The sequence below is a fragment of the Anolis sagrei genome, chromosome 10, assembly GCF_037176765.1.
Source record: "Anolis sagrei isolate rAnoSag1 chromosome 10, rAnoSag1.mat, whole genome shotgun sequence".
Lineage (NCBI taxonomy): Eukaryota > Metazoa > Chordata > Lepidosauria > Squamata > Dactyloidae > Anolis > Anolis sagrei.
In genome coordinates this window covers 10,629,729-10,653,248 of record NC_090030.1, presented here as the reverse complement: position 1 = coordinate 10,653,248, position 23,520 = coordinate 10,629,729, and the positions used below count along the sequence as shown (strand labels likewise).

At 43.3% G+C, this 23,520-nt stretch overlaps 1 protein-coding gene across 1 annotated transcript; it reads left to right on the top strand.

The window, feature by feature from the left end:
- The first annotated feature begins 260 nt into the window (after positions 1-260).
- UTP14A (UTP14A small subunit processome component) lies at positions 261-23,224 on the top strand. Its single transcript, XM_060756337.2, has 14 exons — positions 261-839; positions 2,754-2,827; positions 4,104-4,165; positions 5,481-5,623; positions 7,675-7,830; positions 9,749-9,868; positions 9,960-10,054; positions 11,692-11,815; positions 13,895-13,972; positions 14,080-14,413; positions 15,840-16,195; positions 18,681-18,871; positions 18,971-19,070; positions 22,770-23,224. The coding sequence occupies exons 1-14, from the start codon at positions 774-776 to the stop codon at positions 23,052-23,054; spliced, it is 2,184 nt and encodes a 727-aa protein (XP_060612320.2). The 5' UTR covers positions 261-773; the 3' UTR covers positions 23,055-23,224.
- Positions 23,225-23,520: the final 296 nt, after the last annotated feature.

Genomic DNA, 23,520 nt, shown 5'->3' with positions numbered 1-23,520 from the left:
GAGGGGGGACAGACCGCGCCTCCTTATTGGCCCGCGGTGGGTCGGGCACCGCCTCCAAAGTGAAACACGCTCACATGATTGGTCGCCGTGCGTGTCCTTCATACACAGAATGGGGCGAGGTCGCGTCAGTCCAGTGCCTCCTTCCTCCGTGAGGGGGGACAAACCGCGCCTCCCTATTGGCCCGTGGTGAGTCGGGCACCGCCTCCAAAGTGAAAACCGCTCACGTGATTGGCCGAGGGGTGGAAAGGGGCGGGGCGGGGCCGGGAGCCGCCTCTCCTCAAGCAGGACTCTCCTCAGGGATGGCGAAAGCAGCTATGAATTGACGGAGACGGCGGTTCTTATTTCCCTGCCCGAAGCTGCCACAGTTTATTCAAGACGGGAAAACGAGTTACACGCGTGTTCGATTCCATGTTTCTGAGGGAAGGCAAGCAAGGCCCCTCGCTCTCCCAAGGGCGGCCTCCGATTGGTCAAGCCGCACGTCCTTCAAACAAATGACAGGCGTTAGGAATTCCAAAGCGAGAGGGGGCGGAGTCTTCAAGAGAATGGCCTCTCATTGGTTCGGGAAAGACTCGGGGGCGTGCCCACTTGTCAGCTCCGCCTCCGTATTCAAATTTCCACCAAAGGGCGGAAGTGCTGCAAAGTGGTAACTTCAGGACCGGAAACGCTGCCTCGTTTTGCGGCAAGCAGTTTGCCAGAGGGGCTAAGCAGCACGTGTCGTGAAGTTCTTCCCATTTGAGCGAGGAAGGAAGAGTTTTGGTGGCCTGCTTTCCCCAATGGCGGCGGCAGAAGAAGATGAGCCGCATCTGAGCGGCCCAGAGGAGAAGGAAGAGGAAGAAGAGGTGAGACCTGCTTGAGATCTCTGCATTGAAGGCTCCCTACAGGGCTTTATATATATTTGATGCTATATATATTTGGTGAATGCAAAGCTGGGGTGAAAATTGCTGGAAGAAACATTAACAACCTCAGATATGCAGATGACACCACTCTGATGGCCGAAAGCGAGGAGGAGCTGAGGAGCCTTCTAATCAAGGTGAAAGAAGAAAGCGCAAAAGCTGGGTTGCAGCTAAACGTCAAAAAAACCAAGATTATGGCAACAAGAATGATTGACAACTGGAAAATAGAGGGAGAAAACGTGGAGGCCGTGACAGACTTTGTATTTCTAGGCGCAAAGATGACTGCAGATGCAGACTGTGGCCAGGAAATCAGAAGACACTTCCTTCTTGGGAGGAGAGCAATGTCCAGTCTCGATAAAATCGTAAAGAGTAGAGACATCAGACTGGCAACAAAGATCCATTGCCTAGTCAAAGCCATGGTATTCCCTGTAGTAACCTACGGATGTGAGAGCTGGACCTTAGGGAAGGCTGAGCGAAGGAAGATCGATGCTTTTGAACTGTGGTGTTGGAGGAAAGTTCTGAGAGTGCCTTGGACTGCGAGAAGATCCAACCAGTCCATCCTCCAGGAAATAAAGCCGAACTGCTCATTGGAGTGAAGGATACTAGAGACAAAGTTGAAGTACTTTGGCTACATCATGAGGAAACAGCAAAGCCTAGAGAAGACAATTATGCTGGGGAAAGTGGAAGGTAAAAGGAAGAGGGGCCGACCAAGGGCAAAATGGATGGATGGCATCCTTGAAGTGACTGGACTGACCTTGAAGGAGCTGGGGGTGGTGACGGCCGACAGGGAGCTCTGGCGTGGGCTGGTCCATGAGGTCACGAAGAGTCGGAGACGACTGAACGAATGAACAACATCTATATATATAAAATGCTCTGTGCATAATGAGTACCTTAAAAACAAAAGAACCAATGAACGAAATCACACAAGGCGTGACCATCACTCAAAAAATTATGATTTTATCATTTGGGAGTTGTAGTTGCAGGGATTTATAGTTCACCTACAATCAAAGAGCATTCTGAACTCTATCAATGATGGAATTGAACCAAACTTGGCACACAGAACTCCCACGACCAACAGAAAATACTGGAAGGGTTTGGTGGGCATTGACCTTATGTTTGGGAGTTGTAGTTCACCTACATCCAGAGAGCACTGTGGACTCAAACAATGATGGATCTGGACTAAACCTGGCACGAATATTCCATATGCCCAAATATGAACACAGATGGAGTTTGGGGGAAATAGACCTTGACATTTGGGAGTTGTAGTTACTGGGATTTATAGTTCACCTACAATCAAAGAGCATTCTGAACCCCACCAACGATGGAATTGAACAAAACTTGGCACACAGAACCCCATGACCAACAGAAAATACTTAAGGCCATCCAGTCCAACTCCCTTCACTGGGGCAAGAAAACCTAATCAAAGCCTTCCAGACAAAGAGCCATCCAGCCATAGATATAGATAGATATGATTCACACACAGAGAGATACAGTATCATAGATTTGAAAGGGACCCTTAAAGAAGGGCAACACTATGTTGCATGTTCCAGGGTGGGCAATCCAGACACTCTCCACATCAACACTGACAAAGAAACAGCAAGAAATACTGTTTACCCACAAGCATAAAGGTATTACATATATTAGAAACCAACATTTTGTCATTACTTTATTTTCCAGATCAACAGACAGGGCCACAGCAACGTGTGGCATGGGACAGCTAGTTGTATTATAACCCCTATTTCTAATGAGTTTTTAAAAATCTCCAATCTTCTTCTCTTCCAATTTCTGTGGCTTTGCCTTTTGCTTCATCCTCGCAGCCTTGGGCCCTATTCACTGACCGTGTTTTGTTTTGTTTTCCAGGCAGGCGATGAAGAGGCAGCAAAGAGACACCGCCAGCTTGTGGATACACTCAGTACTTTGTCTGGAGGAAAGCGGTAAGAGGGAACAGAGATACTCGTATTGTCTCGAGTCTAATGTGCCATGAAACTAATGCACACCACCATTTTCAAAACACTGAATAATAATAATAATAATCTTTGGGTGGTTGTAGGTTTTTTTGGGCTATATGGCCATGGTCTAGAGGCATTCTCTCCTGACGTTTTGCCTGCATCTATGGCAAGCATCCTCAGAGGTAGTGAGGTCTGTTGGAACTAGGAAAATTGGGTTTATATATCTGTGGAACGACCAGGGTGGGACAAAGGACTCTTGTCTGCTGGAGCTAGGTGTGAATGTTTCAACTGACCACCTTGATTAGCATATAATGGCCTGAGAGTGCCTGGAGCAAACTTTTGTTGAGAGGTGATTAGATGTCCTTGTTTGTTTCCTCTCTGTTGTTGTGCTGTTGTAATTTTTGAGTTTTTTAATACTGGTAGCCAGATTTTGTTCATTTTCATGATTCCCTCCTTTCTGTTGAAATTGTTCACATGCTTGTGGATTTCAATGGCTTCTCTGTGTAGTCTGACATGGTGGTTGTGAGAGTGGTCCAGCATTTCTGTGTTCTCTAATAATCTGCTGTGTCCAGGTTGGTTCATCAGGTGCTCTGCTATGGCTGAGTTCTCTGGTTGAAGTAGTCTGCAGTGCTTTTAATGTTCCTTGATTCATGTTCGGGCATTGCTGCGTTTGGTGGTCCCTATGTAGACTTGTCCACAGCTGCATGGCACACGGTAGACTCCTGCAGAAGTGAGAGAATCCCTCTTGTCCTTTGCTGAACGTAGCATTGGTTGGATTTTCTTGGTGGGTCTGTAGGTGGTTTGTATGTTGTGTTTCCTCATCAGCTTCCCTATCCAGTCAGTGGTTCCCTTGATGTATGGCAAGAACCCTTTTCCTCTGGGTGGATCTTTGTCTCTGTTCTCGTGAAATTGATGGGTCTATGTACCGTTATAAATATTGTTGTTGATAGTCATGTAGTTTCACAATGTCTTGAGTCTTCTCTGCCAAGGAATGCTGGTAGCTCACCAAACTACAAATTAGAGGAGATATTCCACAAATAGGAGTTCCAGATGCTCCTGAAGCAGCTTCATCTTTTGCTTTGGCTCAGAACTAAGATTACCATATTATGAGGATCTAATGTGCACCCTAATTTTGGAGAACAAACCTACAGAACCTATCTTGTTTGTAACTTGGGGACTGCCTGTATCCTGGTCTTAAATGATGAGAATTGTATGCAAATAACTGCCTTTTTCTATTCCTCACTTATTCGCTTCTTTACAGGTTGCGAGCCACTGAGCGTACTGAGGCAAGCAGGCAGATCTCAGAATTTGATGTTGGAAGAGGTAAGATATTTCCTTCACCTGTTGCTTTGAAGTAGACCAGACCATGGCTCTCTGGCTGTTTTGGCCTCCAACTCCCAGAAGCCTAGCCAGCTTGCCCTATAGCCAGGAATTCTGGGAGTTGTGGGATAAAAAATATGTGGAGGGCAACAGGTTGTGCAGGCTTTAATTACTGTATATACTCGAGTACAAGCCTAGTTTTTCAGCCCCCCTTGACTTATACTCAAGTCGAGGTTATTTATTATTTTACTCTGTTATTAGTATTATTTATTATTTAATCTTTTACTCTATTTGTTATTATTATTACATTTACATTACACTTACTCTATTATTATCATTATTACATTTATTATTTTACTCTATTATTATTACATTTATTTTTCTCTATTTATTATCATTTTATTACATTTTTATTGTAATTGTATTGTATTAGAGTAAAATAATACATGTAATAATAATAGACCTCTTTACTCTACCCCTCTGACACCCCCTCGCGACCCCCCCAAGGGTTCCAACCCCCAGGTTGAGAAACACTGTTCTAATCCCAGACTAGGCTTTGTCCTGCTATAAGGTAGATTGCTCTAGTTGGGTTCTACAGGATATTGCTATTTGTTGTCAGAAAAATTAAAAATTAACTAGGTATATTTAATTACAAAAATGTGAGTCAAGCACTGGAAGGGTTAAATGAATGCAATGACTCAGAAAAAAACCTGCGGTTCTATAAAAGCATGTGTGCTTGTAGTTTGTAGGCCTCTGTTTGCCTCAGTGGGAGAAAGGTCTCAGTCTGTGAGAAGGCCTCAAGGTGTGAGGTAGGTCTTATTCTGTGAGAGAAGCCTCAGTTGGAGAAAAGTCTCAGTCTGTGAGAGAAGCCTCTGTGTGAGGTAGCCCTCACAGTGTGAAGTAGGCTTTAAGTCTATAAGAAGGCAGAGTGTGAGAGGCCTGCTGTGAGAAGCTTTGGTGAAAGAAGCTCCAGGTTGAAGGCCTCGTGTGTGAAAGTCCTGTGTAAGTTTGGTGTGAGAGTGAAGCTAGAAGTTGTTTATCTGCATAAGAAAGAAGCCCAGCGTGGAAGCAAAGAAGGAAGTATAAAGGACTTTATTTGTGTTATGGAAACCTTGTTCTTGTAAATAGTTCAACCATATTATTTTACTTCAGAGAAAAGCCTCCTATGGAAGTGATTAACATTGGTTTGTGTGTTTTTGTTCTGTTTATCACTTTGGGCTTCCAGTCTGGGTCACGCTGCTACTAATAAGTTCCTCTGCTGTACATGCATGGGGAGGGTCTTTTGTTAATAAGCCAACTCGCCCAACATTTATTTCAGGTGCTGATGAGAAAGTGCTCCTTTCGGAGCTCCTGCAGCCTGCTTCCACATCACCAGCTTTACGCCGCCTTCGGAAGCAACTGAACAAAGCCCAACAAAAGAAGGCTGTCAACCTCCCTCTGAGCAAGGAGGAGAATGAACGGGTGAGTTTACGGATGGTTCATGGGCATATGTACATTATAGGGACGAGGAAGAGGCTGGCATGCTGAGATTCAGGAAGAGCTTGGGAAAGTTCCTTCTTTGGCACTTTAAATTGCAGAATCCTCTGGCTTGCGTGGGTAGTTTTTATAAATGCTAATGTTTCTGGGGCTTTTATTGACAAAATGATACTAACAGACATAGCTATTGCAGAGCTGTAGCTTATGAAAACGTTGCCTCGGGTTATTGTAGTGGTAGGATTCCTAGAATTGTGTTTGGAAGAGAGTGCAATGGCTATCTAGCCTCAGAGGTGCCACACTATTCTGTGTAAACATCACCCTATCAGTAAATCAACCAAAGGCATGCCTAGCATCTCATGCTGACCAACCAGTAGGCCTCTCCTGCTTTTGTCCTCCACCATTTGAACTTTACTGGATTATCCAAGTTTACTGTTGATCTTATAGGTGATGCCTATATAATATAATATATTGTATATACATATAATATTTATAATATTATAATGTAATACAGTATAATACTACTAATAATATTACAATATAATTGTATAGGACAATATAGTGATGAATAGCACTGATATTGTATTGTGCTCATGGTATAATGTATTGTGTGTATATACATACATACATATGTGTGTGTGTCTTGTAAGCCACTCTGAGTACCCTTTGGGGTGAGAAGGGTGGCATATAAATGTGGCAAATAAATAAATAAATAAATGCTGTGAGGCATGGCGATAATAGTCAGCCTGGCCAGTGGTCATTGCAAGCCTCCTTCTCTGTGTTTTGATCTAATTCAGTTTCAAGGTCACCAAAAGTTGGAAACCACTTGAAGGTATATAATATAACAAATCTGGAGCAACCCCCAAATCTTACAGCTCACAAATTCATTTGTTCAGTAGGTGCTATTCTTGACCGTAGCCATCTTTTTACATGCAAATGGATTCTAAATCAAACCTGTGATTGTGCTTCAGGATCAGGGTGCTTTGGATGTGGGGAGTGATGTCAATGAGCTTCAAGATGGCAATGGTTTGGTCAATGATATTGATGCAGAGAATGACCAGGAGATCCCTGTTTAAAATGTAGTTTCCCATGAGAATGTCCCTGACGGGTGCGGGGATGATGGTGTACTCCCTGAATTGCTACCAGAGTTCCCAGGATTTGGGGCTTGAAAATAACTCTGCACTTGCAGAAGTTAATGCGCAAATAGATAGACAGCAGGAGATTAGTTAAAACAGACAAGGTGAACAGTGCCTTCATTGTTCTGCCAGGCTTCGATAGAAAAAGATAAGGGAATCTCAATTAAAGTGAAACCAATTTCTGAGTGTTTGGGATAGCTTTATAAGGGGATAAAAGTCTCAAGTACGGGAAATGTAGCCAGATGAAGCATTGTTTGGAATCAAGTTAAGTTTTTGTCCTTGTTTCATGGAAGCCTTGCTTGAAAGATTCATGCTAAATATTTCTTGTTTCATGGTTTTGACTCTTGGATTTTATGATTGCATACTCATGTCTTGGATTAATGTTTCCTGGTTTTCTGGATTATATTAGAGAAGTGTGGACTTTGTTTTCATGGACTTTGCTGAATTTTTCCCTGGACTATTTTGTTCTGCCGATCTCCTTACCTAATTGGATGTACCTATTTCTTTAAAGTGCTTTTTACTTTGCTGCTTTTTAATTATCTCCAATAAAAGGATTTTTTTTTCCTATTCAACGTGTGGTCAGAGGGCTTTTCCTGTCCTAGAGTGCAGCATCAATATAGTTCTATGAAGCTGAACCTTCCAAAATGCATTTTGGATGAGTGTCTGAACAAGAGTTTACAGTTTGGCTGGTGGCATCACTACACTGCTTGAGCGCATGAGAAGTAGGTTCTTGCCATTCATGCTGGACCTAAATCTGTGAAAAGTGGATTAGGATTCCCAAACCTACATGGCTGCCAACTACTCACTGGAGTTTGAATCCAAAAGATTTTCCCCCCAGTGTTTCCTTAATGAAATAACACTGCTAGGGATATTTTGCTCAGTGATGTGCTATCTTTTCTGTAGGTAGTGCGGGAAGCGGCCTACACACAGACAGCCCAAGACCTGGCCAAGTGGGATCCGGTAGTCCGGCAAAACCGGCGTGCTGAACAGCTTGTCTTCCCACTGCAACAGGAAAGTGTGAGCGTTGCGCCTGTTGAAGAAGTAATAAGCAGTTGGCAGGTGAGTTTTGTTTGGCCTCCAAGGGCCAAGTGTGATGTCTGTCAGGGACTGGCAACATGTGCAGGGGTTGGAGTTGCTTTCTGCAGCATTGAGGGGAGAGATGACCCCATAAACCAGTGTTTCTCAACCTGGGGGTCGGGACCCCTGAGGGGGTCGCGAGGGGGTGTCAGAGGGGTCACCAAAGACCATAAGAAAACACAGTATTTTCTGATGGTCATGGGGATTCCATGTGGGAAGTTTGGGCCAATTCTATTGTTGGTGGAGTTCAGAATGTTCTTTGATTGTAATGAACTATAAATCCCAGCAACTACAACTCCCAAATGTCAAGATCTATTTTCCCCATACTCCACCAGTGTTCAAATTTGGGCATATTGAGTATTTGTACCAAGTTTGGTCGAGATCCACCATTGCATGAGTCCACAGTGCTCTCTGAATATAGGTGAACTACAACTCCCAAACTCAAGATCAATGCCCATCAAACCCTTCCAGTGTTTTCCGTTGGTCATGGGAGCCAAGTTTGGTTCAAATCCATTGCTGGTGGAGTTCAGAATGCTCTTTGATTATAAGTGAACTATAAATCCCAGCAACTACAACTCCCAAATTACAAAATCAGTCCTCCCCCAACCCCACTACCATTCACATTTGGGTGTATTGGGTATTTGTGCCGTTTGGTCCAGTGAATGAAAATACATGCTGCATATCAGATATTTACATTATGATTCATAACACTAGCTAAATGAAAGTTATGAAGTAGCAACGAAAATAATGTTATGGTTGGGGGTCACCATAACATGAGGGACTGGATTAAGGGGTCATGGGATTAGGAAGGTTGAGAGACACTGCCATAAACCCTGGTGTTCAAAGAATGCAGTTAAGCCATTGAATTGAAAAAGATAGGATAGTTACCGCAATTGGAGGAAGTTTGTGCCACCATCTTTAATACAGCACTTCCAGCATGCAAGTGGCTTATAACTTTAATTCAGTTGCACTATTTACAACAGGGGTCCTCAAACTAAGGCCCGAGGGCCGGATGCGGCCCTCCAAGGTCATTTACCCGGCCCTCGCTCAGGGTCAACCTGTCTGAAACGACTTGACAGCACACAACAACAACAATCCTCTCTCATCAGCCAAAAGCAGGCCCACACTTCCCACTGAAATGCTAATAAGTTTATATTTGTTAAAATTGTTTTCATTTTAATTATTGTATTTTAAAATGTTTTTTTTTGCACTACAAATAAGATATGTGCAGTGTGCATAGGAATTCATTCATGTTTTTTTCAAATTATAATTCGGATCTCCAACAGTTTGAGGGACTGTGACCTGGCCCTTTGTTTAAAAAGTTTGAACACCCCTGATTTACAAGATCTAGGTTTCCATAACACAAATAGACATATATATAGTAGATTTACGCACAGTAGCCTTCACATTGAAGCTTCATACACGGGACCTACCTGGGGCTTCTCTCAGATTGAGGCCTCTCTCATAGTGAGGCTTACTAACACGCTGAGGCCTTCTCACACTGAGGGCACTCTCAAACTGATGCCTCTCTCACACTGAGGCCTTCTCACACTGAGGGCTCTCTCACTCTGAGGGCTACTAAGCTACAGACACACCTGCTTACATTGAATTGCAGTTTTTGCCGAGTCATTGAATCCATTTACACCCTTTTAGTGCTTGACTCACATTTTTGTAATTAGAAATACCTAGTTAATTTTTAATATTTATGACATATATGGTTTTGAGTCGGTCAGTCTCACTCTGCCCTTCCTCTATGGCATGACATTTTGCTTCCTATGGGTTTCTCTTCTATACAACTTCACTGCTTCAGCCAAGATGACTTTTTAGTTACTGTAGAACTTCCCTTTTTGAGACTCACTTCCATTCTTGCTTCTCTTATGTCCTTTCTTGGACCCCCAAGGCACGGACACCCCTGGAACAAGAGATTTTTAGTCTCCTTCACAAAACGCATCAGCCAGTGAAGGATCCTCTCCTGACGCCATATGAAAAGGCTTCGCTGCAGGCCATGAGCCTGGAGGAGGTGAGCCAGCTTTGTCTTCCCCTCCCTCTGTCCACTCTTGTGGATTTGGGTCTTCTTTGGCACCTACAGCAAACCTCTGTGTGTGTTTCAGGCTCAGTTGCGCCGGATGGAGCTCCAGAGGGCTCGAGCCCTTCAGTCCTATTATGAAGCAAAAGCACGACGCAAAGGGAAGATCAAGAGCAAAAAGTAAGGGATTAATAGAGCTTTTCGTAACCTAGTGCTCTCCAAATACGCTGATGCTAGTGGTGAAGGATCATGGATGTTGAAGTTCCAAACTCAAGTTGTGGAAGGCTGGCACAGGTGGTTCCCTTTCTCAGTTTCTCTTCCGGTTCTGTATGCAGGTTACTGTGATAGTAACTTGCCCAAAAGCCACTTCGTAAACTTCACGGCTGCCAGAAATTGTAATGTGAACCTTCCCAGTCATAGATTTATGTATATGTGTGTGGGGAGGCTGTCTCATGCTATGGGACTCTGAGTCCCATCATCCCCCATCCATTATAGCTATGGCAGATAAAGATCTATAGGGAGACCTAGGGGAAAATATGGATTTGGAGAAATTGGAATATCCATGGAAAGGAGTATTTGAATTTTCAATAACTTGATCTGTTAGAGAAAATGTGTAAAAAAAAGTGTTGTCGAAGGATTTCGTGGCCAGTTGGTTGCTGTGAGTTTTCCAGGTAGTCTGGCCATGTTCCAGAAGCATTCTCTCCTGATGTTTCGCCCACATCTATGGCAGGCATCCTCAGAGGTTGGGAGGTCTGTTGGAAACTAGGCAAGTGGGGTATATATACCTGTGGAATAATGTCCAGGGTGGGAGAAAGAACGCTTGTTTGTTGGAGGCAAGTGTGAATGTTGCAATTGGCCACCTTGGTTAGTATTGAATGGCATTGCAGCTTCAAAGACTCACTGCTTTCTGCCTGGGGCAGAAGTGTGAATGTTGCCATTGGCCCCACTGATTAGAAATGAATGGCTTTGCTGCTTCAAAGCCTGGCTGCTTCCTGCCTGGGGCATCCTTTGTTAGGTGGTTTTAGCTGGCCCTCATTGTTTCCTGTCTGGAAATCCCATGTTCTTTGAGTGTTGCTCTTTATTTACTGTCTTGATTTTAGAGTTTTTAAATACTGGTAACCAGATTTTGTTGGTTTCCAGGTTTTCTTCCTTTCTGTTGAAAATGCAACACTCAAAAACAGATAAATTCCAGACATGAAACAATCAAGGCTAGCTGACACCTCCTAACAAAGGATTCCCCCAGGCAGGAAGCAGCCAGGCTTTGAAGCAGCAAAGCCATTCATTTCTAATCAGTGGGGCCAATGGCAACATTCACACTTGCCTCAAACAGACAAGAGTTCTTTCTCCCACCATGCACATCATTCCATAGATGCATAAACTTCTATTGCCTAGTTTCCAACAGCCCTCACAACCTCTGACGATGCCTGCCATAGATGTGGGCAAAACATCAGGAGAGAATGCTTCTGGAACATGGCCAGACAGCTTGAACTCACAGCAACCCATAGGTGATGGATTCACAGGTGAGAGGAAGGAAAGGGTTTTTTAGAATGTTGGAATGTGTCTGTTTTGTTAGTTATTGTCATATCTGTATTTGTTTGTCTTTTGTATACAGTAAAAAAGAATAAATGGGGGGGGGGGGGAATTAAAAAGGAAGGTGGAGATATCTAGACCAAGAAAAATCCTCGGTCCTGCTCTCACCATTGTATTACAGAATCACTCATTAATAGTGACTTGTGTTGGGAGGTGGGCACCATGACTCCTTCCCCTGTAACCAGGCTCGGTGCCTGAGTCCTTAATATTCTTTCTCTCCCCTGAAGGTATCACAGAGTGCTGAGGAAAGGCAAGAGTCGCAAAGTCCTTCAAGAGTTTGAGATGCTCCAAAAAAGCAATCCCGAGGCAGCTCTGGAGCAGCTGGAGAAGATGGAGAAAGCACGTATTGAGGTGAGGAACAGACTTTGTAGGGTTTGCAAATATTACAGCGGGGAAATGCACACATAAATATATATAGACATGTCTAGATAGATATGAATATAGATATGTAAGGCTTGCAAATATAGCAGAAGAAATGCACACACATAGAGATGTCTAGATAGATATAAACATAGATATATAGGACTTGCAAATATTGCAGGAGGGAAATGTACATATAGAGAGAAAGGATTTGCAAAAGGTTCAGGGGGAAATGCATATGTGAAATTAGTATATATAATTATAGATCTATATCTAGCTCTGCATTGTTTATATAGGCAAGAAATGTTTGGCTGTTACTGTTGAAAGCCGGCCTGTTCCCAATGGGAAATAAGGCAGGATATGAATGAAGGTCTATTTATTATTATTATTATTATTATTATTATTATTATGCTATTGTTTATACCATATTATTTTTGTTGACCTTAGTTTTCCATTTACAGAGCTAGTTTACTGTATTTCTTTGAAATACGGTAAATATTCAAACACATTTAACCTCCTGATGCCTCAATTAATGTCATTTTATTGGCATCTATTTTTATTTTGAAATTTACCAGTAGCTGCTGCATTTCCCACTCTGGGCTTATACCCGAGTCATTATGTTTCCCCAATTTTTTTGTGGTAAAAATTAGGTGCCTTGGCTTATATTCAGGTCAGCTTGTACTTGAGTATATAATGTACTAGCGGCCCCCTGCCACGTGTTGCTGTGGCCCAGTGTGGTGATATGGAAAATAAAGTAATTGGAAAGTGCTGGTTTCTAATATATGTAATGTCTTCATGCTTGTGGGTAAACAGTATTTCTTGTTGTTTCTTTGTCAGTGTTGATGTGGAGATTGTCTGGCTTGCCTACTCAGGAACATGCAACATATCAATGTCCATGTTTAGGAGTCCCTTTCAAATCTATAATACTTTATCTCTCTGTGTGTGAATCATATATATCTATCCATATCTATGGCTGGATGGCTCTCTGTCAGGAGGGCTTTGATTACGTTTTCTTGCCCTGGTGAAGGGAGATGGACTGGATGGCCTTAAGTATTTTCTGTTGGTCATGGGGGTTCTGCGTGGGAAGTTTGCCCCAGTTCTGTCATTCATGGGGTTCATTCAGAATGGTCTTTAATTGTAGGTGAAATATAAATCCCAGTAACTACAACTCCCAAATGCCAAGGTCTACTTCCCCCAAGTTCCACCTGTGTTCATATTTGAGTATATGGAATATTTGTGCCAAGTTTGGTCCAGATCCATCATTGTTTGAGTCCACAGTGCTCTCTGGATGTAGGTGAACTACAACTCCCAAACTCAAGGTCAATGCCCACCAAACGCTGCTAGTATTTTCTGTCGGTCATGGGAGTCCTGTGTGCCAAGTTTGGTTCAATTCCATCGTTGGTGGAGGTCAGAATGCTCTTTGATTGTAGGTGAACTATAAATCCCAGGAACTACAACTCCCAAATGACAAAATCATAATTTTTTGAGTGATGGTCACTCCTTGTGTAGTGAGATGTTTTGTTGCCAAATTTGGTGTGATTTCGTTCGTTGTGTTTTTGTTGGTCATGGTTCAATTCCATCATCGGTGGAGTTCAGAATGCTCTTTGATTGTAAGTAAACTAAAAATCCCAGCAACTACAACTCCCAAATGACAAAATCATAATGTTTTGAGCGATGGTCACTCCTTGTGTAGTGAGACGTTTTGTTGCCAAATTTGGTGTGATTTTGTTAATTGGTTTTTTTGTTTTTAAGGTACTCATTATGCATAGATCATTTATATATATATAGATTTCACCATCCTAACATTGTCCTTCTCTAGGTTCTTGTGGGTTTTTTCGGGCTATAGAGCCATGTTCTAGAGGCATTTCTCCTGATGTTTCGCCTGCATCTATGGCAAGCATCCTCAGAGGTAGTGAGATGGGGATGAGGATGCTTGCCATAGATTCAGGCGAAACGTCAGGAGAAATGCCTCTAGAACATGGCTCTATAGCCCGAAAAAACCCACAAGAACCTAGTGATTCCAGCCATGAAAGCCTTCGACAATACATTGTCCTTCTCTTCTCTACACAGGAGAGAATGAGCCTCAAACATCAGAACAAAGGCAGGTGGGCCAAGTCAACTGTCCTCATGGCAAAGTACAACCTGGAGGTAAGGGACTTTGCGGGGAGGGCCAATTTGGGAAAAAGTAATATATTTTTTTCCTCATCCACATAAGCCATAAATAAGCCAACACTATCTGCCTCCTTCCTCCACAGGCCAGGCAAGCGATGCAAGAGCAGCTGGCCCGGAACAAAGAACTGACCGAGAAAATACTCATAGAATCAGATAGTGAGGACGGAGGCAACAACTCTGACGCTGAAGGGGGTCTTGTCCCAGATGTTGTCAATGATGGGCATATTGGGATGAATCCAGACAACCCCTGGATGTTGGGAAAGACTTACGCAAACCCGAAAGAGGATACACCAGCTCAACCCAATGACAGTGAGGAGAGTGACGGAGAGGCGACACCACCCATGACTAAGGAGGAGGAGGCGTTGGAAGGTTTTGTGGAGCATGAGCAGAACCTGCAAGGCAGTCCTGAACTGCAAGGTGAGCTGCCAAGATTTGGGAAGGGCCTTGTGTTAAGTTGGAAGAAGGATGCCATGGAGATATTTATTTATTTACGACATTTCTATGCCACCCTTCTTACCCCGAAGGGGACTCAGAGCGGCTTACAAGTAAAAAGTAAATACAATATATTATATTATTATCATAGCACAATATTAATATTATATATTACATTGTACTATAACATTATACTGTAATATTATTAGTAACTAGCCATCCCCTGCGACACATTGCTGTGGCCCACATGGGGGTTCAGTCCTGCCGGCACAGGCGTTTAACCCACTGCACCACTGGGGGCTCGAAACGTCAGGAGAGAATGCTTCTGGAATATGGCCATATAGCCCGAAAAACTTACAGCAACCCAGTGATTCAGCCATGAAAGCCTTCGACAATACCAATAGTAGTTTCTTTCTTGTTGCCTTTGTGGGTGCCTTTGCTTGACTGTTGTGGCTTAGATGGGCATTGTTTATTTGTTTATTTATTTACAACATTTCTATGCCACCCTTCTCACCCCGAAAGAGACTCAGAGCGGCTTACAAGATATATATACATACAATATATTATATTATTAGCATAGTACAATATCAGTATTATATATGACTATATTGCACTATACCATTACATTGTAATATTATTAGTAATATTACAAGTAATGTAAATATATAATTATAATATGGTATTATTATTACTAGTATTATATAATATTTATAATATTACTAGCCATCCCCTGCCACACGTTGCTGTGGCCCACATGGGGGTTCTGTGTGGGAAGTTTGGCCCAATTCTATCGTTGCTGGGGTTCAGAATGCTCAGTGATTGTAGGTAAACTATAAATCCCAATAACTACAACTCCCAAATGCCAAGGTCTATTTCCCCTAAACTCCATCTGTGTTCATATTTGGGCATATGGAGTATTTGTGCCAAGTTTGGTCCAGATCTATCATCGTTTGAGTCCGCAGTGCTCTCTGGATGTAGGTGAACTACAACTCCCAAACTCAAGGTCAATGCCCACCAAACTTTTCTAGTGTTTTCTGTTGGTCATGGGGTCCTGTGTGCCATGTTTGGTTCAATTCCATCATTGGTGGAGTTCAGAATGCTCTTTGCAACTACAGAATGCCCAGCAACTACAACTCCCAAATGACAAATTCAGTTTTTTTTTTGAGTGATGGTCACTCATTGGATTGTTAGGTGTCTTATGTCCAAATTTGGTGTTAATTTGCCCAGTGGTTTTTGAGTTCTGTTAATCCCACAAATATATGTATATACAATATACTATATTATATTATTAGTAAAGACAAGATGGAACTGTCTTCTGCTCCCCTCTGCCTTCACACTGGCCAGAGTCGCAGTTGTTGTACTCAGGGAGGTCTCTTCTGTGGCAAGCTGGACTGTCTTGCTATTCCTACAGGTCCCGGGCAAGAGGAAGCGATTCCCATGCTGCCTGACGTGCTTCCTCCAGCGCCTCCAAGCCCTGCACCAGAGGAGCCTTTCCTGGAAGAGACTCTAAATCGATTTCACAACTTGGACGACGCGAAGGCCTTGGAGCCAGAGGATGAATCCCAGGATGTCCATGCTTCGCCTTCCAAGGAGGCAGTGCTGTTGGAGCCCACAGAAGCCAAGTCGTCACTTCAAGCCATTGGCGCCACATCCAAGGCAGGGAAGAAGCCAGCCAAGCGGAAGGCTCTGATTGATCTCAAGGCAGTCCTTGCAGAGGCACCCCAGGCTGTGAAGTGCCCACTTGTGCCCAGTGTTGTGCAGAATGAGGTGAGCATCAGTGAGGAAAAGAACCCTGGCTGTGAAAGCAGCCAAAGTAGTGAAGTTTTCTATGGACTGTACCACTGGGATGGGAGTGGGTGTTCTCAGATGCACTCAAGAGACACACCAATGCGCCCCCGGTGGTGCAGCAGGTTAAACCGCAGAGCTGCTGAATGTGCTGACCGAAAGGTTGGTGGTTTGAATCTGGGGGACGGGGAGAGCTCCCACTGTTAGCCCCAGCTTCTGCCAACCTAGCAGTTCGAAAACATGCAAATGTGAGTAGAGCAACAGGTACCGCTTCGGCGTGAAGGAAACAATGCTTCATGCAGTCATGACATTGGGGAGCTGCTGAATTTGCTGACTTGAAAGGTTGACAGCTCGAATTCGGGTGAGCTCCCGCTGTTAGCCCCAGCTTCTGACAACCTAGCAGTTTGAAAACATGCAAATATGAGTAGAGCAACAGGTACTGCTCTGACGGGAAGGTAACAGCACTCCATGCAGTCATGCCGGCCACATGACATTGGGGAGCCGCTGAACTTGCTGACTGAAAGGTTGACAGGTCGAATTCGGGTGAGCTCCCACTGTTAGCCCCAGCTTCTGCCAACCTAGCAGTTCGAAATGTGAGTAGATCAGTAAGTACTGCTCTGATGGGAACTTGCTGACTGAAAGGTTGGCGGTTTGAATCCGGGGAGTGGGCTGACCTCCTGCTGTTAGGCCCAGTTTCTGCCGACCTAGCAGTTCGAAAACATGCAAATCTGAGTAGATCAATAGATACCGCTCCGGTGGAAAGCTAATGGCGTTCCATGCAGTCATACCGACCACATGACCTAGGAGGTGTCTATGGACAACGCCAGGTCTTCAGAGTTGGACACAACTAGACTTAATGTCAAGGGGAAATCTTTACCTTTCCTTTAGTCATAGTTCAAATAAGGCCCCTTCTACACTGCCATATAAAATCCAGATTATCTGCTTTGAACTGGATTATATGGTAGCATAGATTTATATAATCCAATTCAATATGGATTACCTGATTTGATTATATGACAGTGTAGAATGGGCCTAAGCCACAATTCCATGTATTTGGATGTAACAAGAAGCTATGTTTGGTCTACAGCAGCGTTTCTCAATCTGGGGGTCAAGACCCCGGGGGTCGCCAAAAACCATCAGAAAACACAGTATTTTTTGTTGGTCATGGGGATTCTGTGTGGGAAGTTTGGCCCAATTCCATCATTGGTGGAGTTCAGAATGTTATTTGATTATAGGCGAACTATAAATCCCAACAACTACAAATCCCAAATGTCAAGGCCTGTTTTTCCCAAACTCCACCAGTGTTCACATTTGGGCATATTGACTATTTGTGCCAAGTTTGGTCCAGATCCATCATTGTTTGAATCCACAGTGCTCTCTGGATGTAGGTGAACTACAACTCCAAAACTCAAGATCAATGCCCACCAAACCCTTCCAAAATTTTCTGTTGCGGTTATGGGAGTTCTGTGTGCCAAGTTTGGTTCAATTCCATCGTTGGTGGAGTTCAGAATGCTCTATGATTGTAGGTGAACTATAAATCCCAGCAACTACAACTCCCAAATGTCAAGGCCTGTTTTTCCCAAATTCCACCAGTGTTCACATTTGAGCATATTGAGTATTCATGCCAAGTTTGGTCTAGATCCATCATTGGGTTGTTGTAGGTTTCTTCGGGCTATATGGCTATGTTCTAGAGGCATTTTCTCCTGACGTTTCGCCTGCATCTATGGCAAGCATCCTCAGAGGTAGTAAGGATGCTTGCCATAGATGCAGGCGAAACGTCAGGAGAGAATGCCTCTAGAACATGGTCATATAGCCCGAAAAAACCTACAACAACCCAATCATTCTGGCCATGAAAGCCTTCGACAATACAGATCCATCATTGTTTGAGTCTACGGTGTTTTCTGGATGTAGGTGAACTACAACTTCCAAACTCAAGATCGGTGCCCACCAAACGCTTCCAATATTTTCTGTTTGTCATGGGAGTTCTGTGTGTCAAGTTTGGTTCAATTCCATTGTTGGTGGAGTTCAGAATGTTCTTTGATTGTAGGTGAACTATAAATCCCAGCAATGACAACTCCCAAATGACAAAATCAATCCCAACGCCACCAGTATTCAAATTTGGGCGTATCGGGTATTTGTGCCAAGTTTGGTCCAGTGAATGAAAATACATCCTGCATATCAGATATTTACATTACAATTCATAACAGTAGCAAAATGATAGTTATGAAGGAGCAACGAAAATAGTGTTTTGGTTGGGGGTCACCACCACATGAGGAACTGTATTAAGGGGTCATGGCATTATGAGGGTTGAGAAACACTGTGTTGCAGTGTTGATCCTGTGTTCTTTAACACAGAAGTTCAGTCCTTGGCATCTTTTAGCCAAACCAGGGAAGATACTTGCCTTGGAACCCATTGAGAACCGTCACTCACAAGAGAGAGTGTGGGCTTACCTTGTTCTCTTACGCAGCTGGATACAGACACCGACCAGCGGCGTGTCATCCGGGAGGCCTTTGCCAATGACAACGTGATGGCGGATTTCATGAAGGAGAAGCGGAGAGCAGAAGAGGCTGGCAAACCCAAAGCAATTGATTTGGTTCTCCCAGGATGGGGCGAGTGGGGAGGCACCGGGCTACGGCCGAGCGCCAGGAAGAAGAAACGGTACACTTGCAAACAAAGTCAAAAGTATCCATCGTTGACCATTCTGCTCCCGGTCTGCCAGAGCTCTGATTTTCTTTTTTCTCTCTCCTGTTCTTTTAGGTTCTTTATCAAACCAGCATCTCAGACCCAAAGGAAGGACAAGCACCTGCCTCATGTTATTCTGAGTGAACAGCGCAATATTTTGGCTGCAGGTTATCAGGTGAGGACATTTTTTCACCCTGGGAGGCTCCTCTTGGAAGAAAGTGCTCTTAAGGGGTTTATTTAATGGGGAAGGGTTTTAGCTCAGTGGTACATCCCCTTATTTACATGCAGAAGATGGCAAAAATACTAAATTAGATGGACCCAGTACAGGTAGCCCCCAAGTTATGAATACCAGAGTGTAATTCCAGCCTATATGTCTATATAAATAAAAATGTAATGTTCGTTTGTGGGATTAACATAACTCAATATCCACTGGGTAAACTGACACCAAATTTGGACACAATACACCTATCAGGCCAACAAGTGACCATCACTCATAAAAACGCGGAAAAACACAGCAGAAGAAACATAAAAAGCCAAAAAAATTAAATATACATTACAACGCATGCGCAAAACCACATATATACACCTATCAGGCCAACAAGTGACCATCACTCACAAAAACGTGGAAAAACACAGCAGAAGAAACATAAAAAGCCAAAAAAATTAAATATACATTACAACGCATGCGCAAAACCACATATATACACCTATCAGGCCAACAAGTGACCATCACTCATAAAAAGTGGAAAAACACAGCAGAAGAAACATAAAAAGCCAAAAAAATTAAATATACATTACAACGCATGCGCAAAACCACACATATACACCTATCAGGCCAACAAGTGACCATCACTCACAAAAACGTGGAAAAACACAGCAGAAGAAACATAAAAAGCCAAAAAAATTAAATATACATTACAACGCATGCGCAAAACCACATATATACACCTATCAGGCCAACAAGTGACCATCACTCACAAAAACGTGGAAAAACACAGCAGAAGAAACATAAAAAGCCAAAAAAATTAAATATACATTACAACGCATGCGCAAAACCACATATATACACCTATCAGGCCAACAAGTGACCATCACTCATAAAAAGTGGAAAAACACAGCAGAAGAAACATAAAAAGCCAAAAAAATTAAATATACATTACAACGCATGCGCAAAACCACACATATACACCTATCAGGCCAACAAGTGACCATCACTCACAAAAACGTGGAAAAACACAGCAGAAGAAACATAAAAAGCCAAAAAAATTAAATATACATTACAACGCATGCGCAAAACCACATATATACACCTATCAGGCCAACAAGTGACCATCACTCACAAAAACGTGGAAAAACACAGCAGAAGAAACATAAAAAGCCAAAAAAATTAAATATACATTACAACGCATGCGCAAAACCACACATATACACCTATCAGGCCAACAAGTGACCATCACTCACAAAAACGTGGAAAAACACAGCAGAAGAAACATAAAAAGCCAAAAAAATTAAATATACATTACAACGCATGCGCAAAACCACATATATACACCTATCAGGCCAACAAGTGACCATCACTCACAAAAACGTGGAAAAACACAGCAGAAGAAACATAAAAAGCCAAAAAAATTAAATATACATTACAACGCATGCGCAAAACCACACATATACACCTATCAGGCCAACAAGTGACCATCACTCATAAAAAGTGGAAAAACACAGCAGAAGAAACATAAAAAGCCAAAAAAAAATAAATATACATTACAACGCATGCGCAAAACCACATATATACACATATACACCTATCAGGCCAACAAGTGACCATCACTCACAAAAACATGGAAAAACACAGCAGAAGAAACATAAAAAGCAAATATATATATATATATATACATACATATACATACACATACACATTACAACGCATGTGCATAACCACGCATATACACCTATCAGGCCAACAAGTGACCATCACTCATAAAAACGTGGAAAAATACAGCGGAAGAAATATAAAAAGTAAAAAAATAAATATACATTACAACCACATATATACATAAATACACAAATATATATGCACACATATATACACACACAAAACGCATATACACAGATTGGGCCACAGCAACCTGTGGCAGGGGACGGCTAGTATCTATATAAATAAAATGTAATATTCATTTGTGGGATTAACATAACTCAAAAACCACTGGACGAATGGTCACCAAATTTGGACACAAGGCACCTCTCAGGCCAACGAGTGACCATCACTCATAAAAACACTGGAAAACACAGCAGAAGAGACTTAAAAAGCCAAAAAACCCACATTACAACCCATTTAATGGGGAGGGGGTTAGCTCAGTGGTACATCCCATGCACAAAACCACATATATATACGCAAACACACACATGTATACACAAATATATACACACATTTAAAATTTAAAGGCCGGGCCAAGATTTGTGCAAGCCCCAAAATTCTAGGGGGCCCGGAAATTAAGTGCAATGCTATGGCAGGCAACAATAATATTAGGTAAGGGTCTGTGGCTGTTCATTCCGGGGCCGACTAGAGGAAATGATCTGGGTAATTGGTAGGAAGAATAAGGCCGTATTCGACAATGTGTAGGGCTGAGTTAGAACTGGCCATTTTCAAAGGCTTGTTGAAACCACCAGGTCTTCAAGCTCTTACGAAAGGAGGGGGGGGGATGGGGCCTGTCTTATTTCCCTTGGAAAGGCGTTCCAGAGACGGGGGGCCACCACCGAGAAGGCCCTCTCTCTCGTCCCCACCAACCGCGCTTGAGATGGTAGTGGGACCGAAAGGAGGGCCTCCCTGGAAGATCTTAGAGTTTGCGCCGGTTCATAGAAGGAGATGTGATTGCGGAGATAGGCGGTGCCCGAACCGTTTAGGGCATTATAGGTCATGATCTGCACCTTGAATTTGGCTCAGCAACTTATCAGCAGCCAAGATTATTCGCTTTTGAAAGTGGAGAGGGCACAGCAGAGCAATAATGTCTCCTTACAAACAGTTCCCAATAGCCGATTGGGGACTAAAATTATTATTATTATTATTATTATTAAACTTTATTTGTACCCCGCTAGCATCTCCCGCAGGACTCGATGTGGCTTACAAAGGCCAAGGCCTCAACACAACAACAGCAAAACAATAACAATACAATTTAAAGCAAATTAAAACATAAGCAATAAGAAAACAATACAACAATGATGCAATAAAAACCAGGGCCGGGCCAGTGATGGGTACAGGTTAAAAAAGTGCTGGGTGTGGCAGGTGGTATTTTGGATTTCCGGGCAAGTGCCATGTGCAGAGAGTCTTAAACTCTAATAAAGTGCTTCTGGGACGTAGGGTTGGAGATTATCCTATTCCAGAAAGGCACATCGGAATAGCCAGGTCTTCAGATTCTTCCTGAAGACTGCCAACGTGGGTGCTAGTCTAATATCTTTGGGGAGGGTGTTCCAGAGTCGGGGGGCAACCACAGAGAAGGCCCTGTCCCTCGTCCCCACCAAACGCGCCTGTGACGCAGGTGGGATCGTAAGCAGTGCCTCTCCGGATGAACGAAGGGATCGTGTGGGTTCATAAACGGAGATGCGGTCACGCAGGTAGGCAGGTCCCAAACCGTTTAGGGCTTTGTAGGTAAGCACCTGCACCTTGAATTGGGTTCGGTGGTTAAACGGCAGCCAATGGAGTTCCTTAAACAGAAGGGTTGACCTCTCTTTGTAAGGAGCGCCAGTTGAACCAGTTAGAATTTCCGAGCCGTTTTCAAGGGCAGCCCACGTAGAGCGCATTACAGTAATCTAATCCGTTGAAGTTCAGTATGCTCAGCCTTCCGCTCCCAAGCTGAGAGTGGGCCTCTCTTCCCTCCAGGTGAACCAGCTGCCCTTCCCCTTTGAGAACAGCAAGCAGTTTGAGCGCAGCATCCAAGCACCTGTGGGGCCCACCTGGAACACCCAGCGGGCTTTCCAGCAGCTGACCGCCCCTCGCGTCGTCACCCAGCCGGGACACATCATCCGCCCCATCAGTGCGGAGGATGCCAACCTGCCTAGCCAGAAGGATACAGCCGACGGCGCCAAGATAAAGCCAGATTTGGTGCTGGCTGTATCTCCTCGGAAGGGCCATCCACACCACCCTGCGAAGAAGAAGAAATGGTAGAACACGTCCCTGAACTCAGTTCCTAGTCCAAACTGGAGGAGAGCTTTTGAACCCAGTGCTGAAGAACACCGAGTCTGGCTTATCCAACATAAACGGATGTTGGATAAGCAAAAATGTTGGATAATAAAGAGGGATTAAGGAAAAGCTTATTAAACGCCAAATCTATCTATCTATCTATCTATCTATCTATCTATCTATCTATCTATCTATCTATCTATGCTCTGTGTGTAATGAGTACCTTAAAAACAAAAGAACCAATGAATGAAATCACACCAAATTTGGAAACAAAACGTCTCACAACACAAGGAGTGACCATCACTCAAAACATGATTTTGTCATTCGGAAGTTGTAGTTGCTGGGATTTATAGTTTACTTACAATCAAAGAGCATTCTGAACTCCACCAATGATGGAATTGGACCAAACGTTCAATACAAAATTCCCATATCTAATATGCAGAATGTATTT

Bases quoted from the DNA above. Each gene is read 5' to 3' on its own strand.
- UTP14A (XM_060756337.2), top strand. From the start codon at position 774: ATGGCGGCGGCAGAAGAAGATGAGCCGCATCTGAGCGGCCCAGAGGAG. The intron at 16,196-18,680 runs GTGAGCATCAGT...TCTCTTACGCAG, and splicing joins CCAGTGTTGTGCAGAATGAG to CTGGATACAGACACCGACCA. The intron at 18,872-18,970 runs GTACACTTGCAA...CTGTTCTTTTAG, and splicing joins AGCGCCAGGAAGAAGAAACG to GTTCTTTATCAAACCAGCAT.